This window comes from Schistocerca gregaria, chromosome 3 (assembly GCF_023897955.1).
Source record: "Schistocerca gregaria isolate iqSchGreg1 chromosome 3, iqSchGreg1.2, whole genome shotgun sequence".
NCBI lineage: Eukaryota > Metazoa > Arthropoda > Insecta > Orthoptera > Acrididae > Schistocerca > Schistocerca gregaria.
Genome location: NC_064922.1, coordinates 916,442,482 through 916,453,619, shown reverse-complemented (window position 1 = coordinate 916,453,619; position 11,138 = coordinate 916,442,482). Strand labels below are relative to the sequence as shown.

The window sequence follows — 11,138 nt, the reverse complement described above, 5'->3', positions numbered from 1 at the left end:
TTGGGGATGTTTGTCTTCTTCTCGTGTTCACTGGCGTCACACGGTTTCGCAAGTGTTGCCTGTCCGCTAGTGGAAGCAGCAGCGGTTATCGATATGAAGTAACTGTTGCCCTATCTTTGGGGCGACGTCGTTTTTCTTACGGGTCGTGTGAGTGGGCCAGTTCGGTTGGGGACTCAGGAGGAGACAGGTCCGTGCAGTGCCAGATGGAAGGGATGTGGTCACGAGGCTGTACGACATCGTCGAAAACCGGATCCATCAAGCTTTAAGATGAGTGAATTTCAGTCCAAGTACAGAAACCTCCACCATTGTGACGTCTCACGATTCTCCAGTGACTTGGATTCGTGTTGCTGCTCGTAGTGTCACCGAGGCGAAGAGCGGCGAGTGGAGTGCTTGGAGAAGGTGGATCTGACTAGCCTTCCTAAACTTCTTATTACTATTGAGTGTGTTCAACTTGCTACAATTTGTTAAGTTCAACCAGAGGTAATTGTTCCTGCCTGGTGACGGCTAACGCCCCAGTTACCTGCCCTGGGGATTTGTGTATGTAACGGCAGTGTACGTTTCCTCGCCTTGCCGCTGCTGTCCGGTAAGACGTGTAGTTTTGACAGCTTTCTTGATTGTAGGCCGGTTGCTGATTTTTCTAGTCTTGTGGTAGTGATTCCTTTCTCGTTCTGGGAGCTCCAAACACAGTAATCTGGGGATGTAGTGCAATCCACCGGTTCCGGCTTTGGCGTATTGTTCCATCGTTGCATTTGGTTTATCGGAGGTCAGGTAGCTTCAGCAGGATTATTATCAGTGATTCGTTAGACTGTCACTAGTCTGAGTTACCATCGTGTCAAGTGAATGCAACTCTTGGCTGCCTGTCTCATCGCTCGCGGAAGTTTTTGTTGATGTAACTTCTCAGAGGGTCGATTGCTGGAGCACCGCCTGTGGCCCCTTGGTTGTTGTAAGACATGTGCGTTCTAAAAGGAGGTGTGATGGTCAGTACTTCAGTGTAACGGTCCTTGGGTCCCCTCTTCCTGCGGCCATAATATGACTCACTACCCTTTAAGGAACATATGTACTGGTTCTTGTGTTTTATTATTGTATTATTTATTACAGTACCTTTAATGGCTACATTATAGGTTATATATGTGTAGTTAATAGTTCTGGTCGCCCTCTGGAATAAATCTAGCAGTGTAGTGTTCAGGGGATGTCAAGGGTTGTGTTACAAAGTTTACCATCATCTTATTTCACTCGTTTGGTTATCACTTGCTTCTTTTTATAATTAACCTTTGTTATTGTATTTGCTGATTTACACCCGGTTTCTACATTTTTCTCTATTATTGCCGTTCCTGGCGTGTAAGGCCTTGAGCTGTGATTCTGGTCATTTGCTTTAAATTTCTAATTTGGTATTTGTATTTTAGCAGTAAGCCTTAAAACCTTTTTTACTGTCTTTCATGGCGTCACATGCCTTCTGCTGTGGTTGTGGCGACTTGTCTTTAATATTTCAGTACCTGTAATTCTAAGTTGCAGAGAGTTTTAAACAATTCTTAATGTATTGCCATTCCTGGCGTGTAAGAACTTGTGCCCAGATCACAGTTGCTTGCTTTTAAAACATCATCTGCTGTATCTATATTTAATTGTGATTTCCTAAATTGTAACTCATTATTTACACAGTTGTTTATTCCTTTGTTAATAACGTGTGGTATTTTTTATTTATTGTTGAGTCTGGAATTACTGGTTTAAAATAAATTCTGTGTAACTGTAAAAGGCATCCGACAGTCACTGATTATCGCCCCGTCCACAATCGTAACCGAATCCTATCTCCCATTGACTACCAGGTTTCAATATTCTTTGTAACCTTCAAGGTTGACTTCTTTAATTTTTCGTGTTTGTTTTTAGTGAGCTCCATTGGGAATAGTGACAACATTAAGTGAAAAATAGAAAGACAGGAATCCAAAGCTGGTTGGAAAGTTTACCACGATATAGAAGCAGATTATGAATATTTAGTCTGTAAAAGTTTATGACCAAAAATACAGGATGTTTCAGAAACACACTGGTGTGCAAAACTTAAGGAGGAAAGTAACGTTAGCATGACGTGTCAGTACTCGATGAAACTCAGACCATAAATGGAAAGAACTGCTATAGTATAGTAAAGAAAACAGCTAAAATAAACAAATGAATTATTCAAAGACAATAACTACAGTGAAGTCTTCAAGTATTATAGTGGTCCCCTGGACATTACAACAGGCGGCATATGGTCTTGACTAGGGTGTGTGATCATCACCGACACCAATGCATGCTCTCCCACGTGCTTCCATGCTGGCCACAGGGTTGGTAAACAGTTCTTGTGGTGTTTCTCTACCAGCTCGGTTAATAACTGCTGGATGGTAGTTGGAGCATGTGGATGTGCTGCAATACATCTCCCCAATGCATGCCATAGTTGATGATGATGTATGGTTTGTGGGGCGCTCAACTGCATGGTCATCAGCCCAGTTTTTACACAATCCAATTTTTAAACAATTTAATCTACTCACTGTCACGAAGGATGATGATGAAATGATGAGGACATCAGAAACACCCAGTCCCTGGGCAAAGAAAATCCGTAACTCGGCTGGGAATCGAACCCAGCACCACATGATCCGGAGGCAGCAACACTAACCCCTAGACTACTTGCTGCGGACCATGCCACACGTGCTCCATGAGATATACGAGGTGTGACAATAAAGTAATGAGACTGATGTGAAAAAAAATTTGTTTGCTGTTTCAGTCAAGTTTAGTGTTGTCTCCTTCAAAGTAGTTCCCTTCTGATTGCAAACAGTTTTTCCAGCTCTTCTGCCATTGATGGTAACATTTATGGAACTCATCTTTTGTAATATCCTTCAAGACCCTCACAAAAAAATGGTTCAAATGGTTCTGAGCACTATGGGACTCAACTGCTGTGGTCATTAGTCCCCTAGAACTTAGAACTACTTGAACCTAACTAACCTAAGGACATCACACACATCCATGCCCGAGGCAGGATTCGAACCTGTGACCGTAGCTGTCGCACGGTTCTGGACTGCGCTCCTAGAACCGCGAGATCACCGCGGCCGGCTCAAGACCTTCGTCACAGCTTTTTGGACATCTTGTGTTGTTTGAAAAAGGTGTCCCTTGACAGCCCTTTCGACTCCTGGAAATAGAAAAAGTCTAACGGAGAGATATCTAGTGAATAAGGTGGCTGTGGTAGTACTGAAATTTGTTTTGAGGTTAAAAATTGCTGCACTGACAGAGCAGTATGGGATGGCGCATTATCGTGATGCAGAATACAATTATCAGCAATGTTGGCGTGGACACAAAGAACTATTTTATGACGTTTTTCTAAAATTTCTTTGTAGTATTATTGGTTAACTGTTTGTCCAGGAGGCACCCACTCGTTATGAACAATTCCCTTGGAATGAAAGAAACACACAAGCGTGCATTTCACTTTTGACTTCATCTTCAACATTCGTTCTGCCTTCACTAAACATTTTATGCCAACGAAAAACTTGAGCTCTTGACATAACCTCCTCTCCAAATGCCTTCTGAAGCCTATCGTAAGTTGTCATCGAGTTTTCACCCAATTTAACGCAAAAAGAAATGGCATACCGTTGCACAATGTTCTATTTCCGTAACGAGAGACAGAAACAAGTGTTAAATTATTACAGCACAGTTCACGACTGAGCAGTTGCATCGATGTGCCACTTGGACTATAAGCAGCTTATAGACCAAGGTCAAAGATATTGAAACTACGCAAGCCAGCAGGGTTGCCACATCTTGCAAAGAAAATCCGTCTCATTGGTTTATTGTCGCGCCTCGTATGTCGGGGAAACGGAAGGCCCGTCCAATCGCTAAATGCCCTCCAGTTCCATGAGCTCCCGTAACTGCGCTTTTCGATATGGTGGCCCATTGTCATGCTCTAAAATTTAGTCAGGGCCGAAGGCACCCCTGAAAAACACGGTTGGCTTAGCAGTACAGTGTCACAATAACGTTCGCAATTTCATCATTCAGTTCTACAATACCTTCTGCAGCTGTAGTTCTCTTGTCATCGCAAACTTCTGCAGCGACTGTCCGCCACGATTACTCAACACACACTTTTGTCCGCGTTGTGGCTTAGTGGATGACGTTTCTCTCTCTCCCTGCATTTGGCAAATGTTCGATAGAGTGCCTCTTGAAATCACAAACACTTTGGGTAATTTTGTTATGTAAGCACCTGCCCTTGCACCAACAATCTGCGCACATTCGAAGTCACATAGCACCAACATAATGCACTATCAGTTACACAGACCACTTTTCTGCCTGTATCTGACATCTCCAACGTCCTGAGGACTTTCCACAGGCGCTGTTCATGGTCAAAGGCATCAGCGCATGCTACTGGCTTTGCAGTTATGTTCATGCATTAATTTCTCGCGACGTTCCCATATTTTTTACCAACCCGTGTACCTTTTGTCGTATTGAGATTAGTCTTCGAATTAAATGTTGACAAACGTGTGACAGCATATAAGTAATAAATTAACGTGTCACACAAAACGAGAGGCTGTTTTAATGGGGATTTAACTGTTTGTAGCAGTTTTGTGAAAATATCTGAAACGAAAATAAAGTGTTCCAGTTACCCACCAGTCGTTTCACTTGTCTCTTACAACCGCTTGATGTTGTTGTTGTTGTCTTCAGTCCTGAGACTGGTTTGATGCAGCTCTCCATGCTACTCTATCCTGTGCAAGCTGCTTCATCTCCCAGTACCTACTGCAACCTACATCCTTCTGAATCTGCTTAGTGTACTCATCTCTCGGTCTCCCTCTACGATTTTTACCCTCCACGCTGCCCTCCAATGCTAAATTTGTGATCCCTTGATGCCTCAAAACATGTCCTACCAACCGATCCCTTCTTCTAGTCAAGTTGTGCCACAAACTTCTCTTCTCCCCAATCCTATTCAATACCTCCTCATTAGTTACGTGATCTATCCACCTTATCTTCAGTATTCTTCTGTAGCACCACATTTCGAAGCTTCTATTCTCTTCTTGTCCAAACTAGTTATCGTCCATGTTTCACTTCCATACATGGCTACACTCCAAACAAATACTTTCAGAAACGACTTCCTGATACATAAATCTATATTCGATGTTAACAAATTTCTCTTCTTCAGAAATGCTTTCCTTGCCATTGCCAGTCTACATTTTATATCCTCTCTACTTCGACCATCATCAGTTATTTTGCTTCCTAAATAGCAAAACTCCTTTACTACTTTAAGTGTCTCATTTCCTAATCTAATTCCCTCAGCATCACCCGATTTAATTTGACTACATTCCATTATCCTCGTTTTGCTTTTGTTAATGTTCATCTTATATCCTCCTTTCAAGACACTGTCCATTCCGTTCAACTGCTCTTCCAAGTCCTTTGCCGTCTCTGACAGAATTACAATGTCATCGGCGAACCTCAAAGTTTTTACTTCGTCTCCATGAATTTTAATACCTACTCCAAAGTTTTCTTTTGTTTCCTTTACTGCTTGCTCAATATACAGATTGAATAACATCGGGGAGAGGCTACAACCCTGTCTCACTCCTTTCTCAACCACTGCTTCCCTTTCATGCCCCTCGACTCTTATTACTGCCTTCTGGTTTCTGTACAAATTGTAAATAGCCTTTCGCTCCCTGTATTTTACCCCTGCCACCTTTAGAATTTGAAAAAGAGTATTCCAATCAACATTGTCAAAAGCTTTCTCTAAGTCTACAAATGCTAGAAACGTAGGTTTGCCTTTTCTTAATCTTTCTTCTAAGATAAGTCGTAAGGTCAGTATTGCCTCACGTGTTCCAACATTTCGACGGAATCCAAACTGATCCTCCCCGAGGTCTGCATCTACCAGTTTTTCCATTCGTCTGCAAAGAATTCGCGTTAGTATTTTGCAGCCGTGGCTTATTAAACTGATAGTTCGGTAATTTTCACATCTGTCAGCACCTGCTTTCTTTGGGATTGGAATTATTATATTCTTCTTGAAGTCTGAGGGTATTTCGCCTGTTTCATACATCTTGCTCACCAGCTGGTAGAGTTTTGTCATGACTGGCTCTCCCAAGGCCGTCAGTAGTTCTAATGGAATGTTGTCTACTCCGGGGGCCTTGTTTCCACTCAGGTCTTTCAGTGCTCTGTCAAACTCTTCACGCAGTATCGTAGCTCCCATTTCGTCTTCATCTACATCCTCTTCTATTTCCATAATATTGTCCTCAAGTACATCGCCCTTGTATAAACCTTCTATATACTCCTTCCACCTTTCTGCCTTCCCTTCTTTGCTTAGAACTGGGCTGCCATCTGAGCTCTTGATATCCATACACGTGGTTCTCTTCTCTCCAAAGGTCTCTTTAATTTTCCTGTAGGCAGTATCTATCTTACCCCTAGTGAGATAAGCTTCTACATCCTTACATTTGTCCTCTAGCCATCCCTGTTTAGCCATTTTGCACTTCCTGTCGATCTCATTTTTGAGACGTTTGTATTCCTTTTTGCCTGCTTCTTTTACTGCATTTTTATATTTTCTCCTTTCATCAATTAAATTCAATATTTCTTCTGTTACCCAAGGATTTCTAGCAGCCCTCGTCTTTGTACCTACTTTATCCTCTGCTGCCTTCACTACTACATCCCTCAGAGCTATCCATTCTTCTTCTACTGTATTTCTTTCCCCTATTCCTGTCAATTGTTCCCTTATGCTCTCTCTGAAACTCTGCACAACCTCTGGTTCTTTCAGTTTATCCAGGTCCCATCTCCTTAATTTCCCACATTTTTGCAGTTTCTTCAGTTTCAATCTACAGGTCATAACCAATAGATTGTGGTCAGAGTCCACATCTGCCCCTGGAAATGTCTTACAACTTAAAACCTGGTTCCTAAATCTCTGTCTTACCATTATATAATCTATCTGATACCTTTTAGTATCTCCAGGGTTCTTCCACGTATACAACCTTCTTTCATGATTCTTAAACCAAGTGTTAGCTATGATTAAGTTGTGCTCTGTGCAAAATTCTACTAGGCGGCTTCCTCTTTCATTTCTTAGCCCCAATCCATATTCACCTACTATGTTTCCTTCTCTCCCTTTTCCTACACTCGAATTCCAGTCACCCATTACTATTAAATTTTCGTCTCCCTTCACTATCTGAATAATTTCTTTTATTTCATCGTACATTTCTTCAATTTCTTCATCATCTGCAGAGCTAGTTGGCATATAAACTTGTACTACTGTAGTAGGTGTGGGCTTCGTATCTATCTTGGCCACAATAATGCGTTCACTATGCTGTTTGTAGTAGCTTACCCTCATTCCTATTTTCCTATTCATTATTAAACCTACTCCTGCATTACCCCTATTTGATTTTGTGTTTATAACCCTGTAGTCACCTGACCAGAAGTCTTGTTCCTCCTGCCACCGAACTTCACTAATTCCCACTATATCTAACTTTAACCTATCCATTTCCCTTTTTAAATTTTCTAACCTACCTGCCCGATTAAGGGATCTGACATTCCACGCTCCGATCCGTAGAACGCCAGTTTTCTTTCTCCTGACAACGACATCCTCCTGAGTAGTCCCCGCCCGGAGATCCGAATGGGGGACTATTTTACCTCCGGAATATTTTACCCAAGAGGATGCCATCATCATTTAATCATACAGTAAAGCTGCATGTCCTCGGGAAAAATTACGGCTGTAGTTTCCCCTTGCTTTCAGCCGTTCGCAGTACCAGCACAGCAAGGCCGTTTTGGTTAATGTTGCAAGGCCAGATCAGTCAATCATCCAGACTGTTGCCCCTGCAACTACTGAAAAGGCTGCTGCCCCTCTTCAGGAACCACACGTTTGTCTGGCCTCTCAACAGATACCCCTCCGTTGTGGTTGCACCTACGGTACGGCCATCTGTATCGCTGAGGCACGGAAGCCTCCCCACCAACGGCAAGGTCCATGGTTCATGGGGGGAGGAAAACCGCTTGATATACTTCAATTTAAAAATGGTTCAAAATGACTCTGAGCAATATGGGACTTAGCATCTGAGGTCATCAGTCCCATAGAACGTAGAACTACTTAAACCTCAACTAACCTAAGGACAGCACACACATACATTCCCCAGGCAGGATTCGAACCTGTGACCGTAACGATCACGTGGTTCCATACTGTAGCATCTAGAACCGCTCGGCCACCCCGGCCGGCGATATTCTTCAATTCATTATTGTCCATCCTGGTGAGTCTTCTTTCTTCTAACCTAACACTGCACTCACCATATTACTGGAAGTAGATGAATACAACGCTCATGAACTCACATTCTGTCTGGAATTGACTTCGTAGGAAATTATTCATTCATTCGGTTAAATCGAGACAGCCTCTAGCAAAGTACATAAAAAGCACCGTTTTATGTGGTATAACGAAAGTTAAAAGCGCCGAATACAGGAAGTGACATTGTGTCATAGATAACAGCACATAACTAGTCCCTACAGAAGTACAGTTATCTGTCTCTTCTGCAGAACAGGAATCGGCAAAAAGCCGCGAATAATCAGTATAATGGCCAGAGGCACTATGAATATACTGCGGGACGGTAACTTGGGATTGTGGGTTTCACGGGAGGAGTGCCAGACATAAGTCCTTGCAGTAACACTGTCCTCTGTGTCATGGGTGGCTCAGATGGACAGAGCGTCTTGCAGGAAAGCAGGAGATTCTGGGTTCGAGTGCCGGTCGGCGCACACATTGTCAACTGTTCCCGTTGACTTATTTTAACGCCTGTATCCAGCTAGGGGTATTTATTTCATTGCAATTTCAAATATAATATTGCTACAATTGGATTATTTTCTTTTTCTCTGACTGCATAAATTCATCAGGCCTCTAGTTTCATCCGAATTCTACTTACAGTACCTCTGATCAGGTCTCAGAGCTCCGTTATTCTAAAGATGAAGTGCTGAAGGATCACATAGGAACAGGAATGAAGAGAAAAAACAGTTACGTATTTAACTGCTTTATCATTTTTATTAATTTTTATACAAGACAGATAAAGAAGAATTCATAGAAGGAAGCTTGTTCAGAGACATTTCAGCCCAGGAGAGCAGCCTTAGCGTGGAGGTGGGCGGCGGCGGCGAGGGCGCCAGGGGCGGCGTATGCCAGGGGAGCGGGTGCGGCGTAAGCCACAGCGGGGGCAGCGTAGGCGTGGGCGGCGTAGGCGGGGGCGGCGTAAGCGTGGCCGGCGTAGGCGTGGGCAGCGTGGGCGGCCAGGGCGGCGGCGCCGTTGACGACGGCGTCACGGGCCTGAGTCTGGGCGACGGCGGTCAGGTGGGCGGCTTTGGTGACGGCGACGTCAGGGGTGTCAGCCAGGTAGCCGTCGGAGCGCACGGCGACGGGGGCGGGGCCGTAGGCGGCGTAGCCGGCGTGCACGGGGGCGGCCACCACGGCGGGGGCGGCGTAGGCCGCGGGGGCGACGACTGCGGCGGGGGCGGCGCCCAGGTAGCCGGGCTTAGCCACGGCGACGGCCAGGATGGCGCTAAGGACGATCTGAAATTCGTAAAAATTTCGTCAGAAACAGCTACGTCTTTTCATTTCCTCTTACAGAAAACTTACTTGACGAAAATTTGTCAAGTGATTTATTAATAGTGTATGACATTACTAATGAAAGACGAGAACTTTTTGTACAGATCAGCGATCATGATGCATTATACAAAAGTTGTCTGTCTAGATCCCATTTTACTTCTTCAAATGGGTAACGCGTTTCGGCAGACTGCCATCATCAGTTAGTACATCGATTATGTCAAACAGTACATGATCGTACGAAATAAAGGCTCATATTGGTGTTTGTTCAGAACGATGATGTACTATTTGGCCTGAGAAGCTCATACTGGTTTTTACTCGGTACATTTCCGTACCATTTGAGGTAAAACTATGCACTGATTCATCTGTTGATGGCCGTTTCCCTATACGTGTTATCTACAAGAAGAAATGAAGTGCCTTTTAGAAAGATAATTTTTACGAATTTGACATTGCTATGGCTGTACTTACCAGGGTGTTCATGGCTGGGAGGGTTGCTGCTGCTGCTACTGCTGCTGCCGAAATGTGCCTCTGCCTTGGACCGCGACGGTTTATATACACAGGCTGTCCAGCATGCGTCATCTGCATCCGACGTGAAAGTCATGTTCCTCGCGGCCTGACCTTGCGTGGGGTCCTGTGTTGGGCGTTGTCTCTTGACCACCGGGCCTAGTTCCGTGTGGTGCGCCGAGAAGCCGATTCGTGAAAAAAGGTGGACTTCTTGCTGTAGTGCTTGTGATGTTTATTTTCGAAACTGAAGTCACAAAAGTCTCCAGCTGTGTATACAAGTACTTTTTAATTGAACCATTGTTGATGTCTCAAGGATTAAACTTGATCTTCTTTATACTGGGCTTTCCTCTTCCCTGCTACGCAAAGACACACTGCGTAGGTATCCTTCGCTACACGCTATTACCATAGTAATACATTTACAGGTACCATCAAAAAGACTCTGCCATGGATTCATTCCTTACATAAATGATTAGCATGCAGCGGACATAGTTTCAGAGAGTACATAACTCACTCTGTAATGTGAAGGAGTTGAGGAACAGAGATTATGCAGAGGATACACTATTGTGTCAGGCATAGGATATAGTGGACTTTTGTATTTCTTAATTGAGCCTGAGCAGTGGTATACATATCAGTATTAAATATTCCGATCTTTACATTTTTGTCATGCTTGTCTATACAAGTAAAAAAAATCATTTATCTTTGTGGAACTTACTTGTGTTTATAATAGGAAATTACATGGCGTGGTATCCAGACGCAAAGTGAGAAGAGCGAGTCAGTATAAGTATGATTCAGTTCGCTTCGAGGAATTCATGGGCAATATGATCTACATCAATCAGCACGATCTGATTTCATTCCCTTGCCAGTCATTTCACGGTTCAGCCCCATTGCGCATGCGTCACTACGCGACTATTCAACGACGTGGCGGGTGTGAGTAATACGTCAGTCGTTACCTACGACACCTAACAGGCTGTACGGGCGAGCGTGTGTGTGCACGCGCGCCTGTCTTCTTCGATGCACCATAGCCTGTTCTCCTTACAGACGAAAAGACATCTACTCGTGTGAAACTACCTACTAGATTTTTAACGTTAAAAGCGTAAATTAACGAATA

The 11,138-nt window shown here is 43.7% G+C and overlaps 1 protein-coding gene across 1 annotated transcript; it reads right to left on the bottom strand.

Moving 5' to 3' along the window:
- Nucleotides 1–8,952: 8,952 nt before the first annotated feature.
- On the bottom strand, nucleotides 8,953–10,049 carry LOC126355503 (cuticle protein 16.5-like). The gene is made up of 2 exons (XM_050005839.1): nucleotides 9,995–10,049; nucleotides 8,953–9,493 (listed from the first exon to the last, which is right to left on the bottom strand). Exons 1-2 carry the CDS (start codon nucleotides 10,004–10,006, stop codon nucleotides 9,038–9,040), a joined length of 468 nt encoding a protein of 155 aa, XP_049861796.1. The 5' UTR covers nucleotides 10,007–10,049; the 3' UTR covers nucleotides 8,953–9,037.
- Between the last annotated feature and the right edge of the window lie 1,089 nt (nucleotides 10,050–11,138).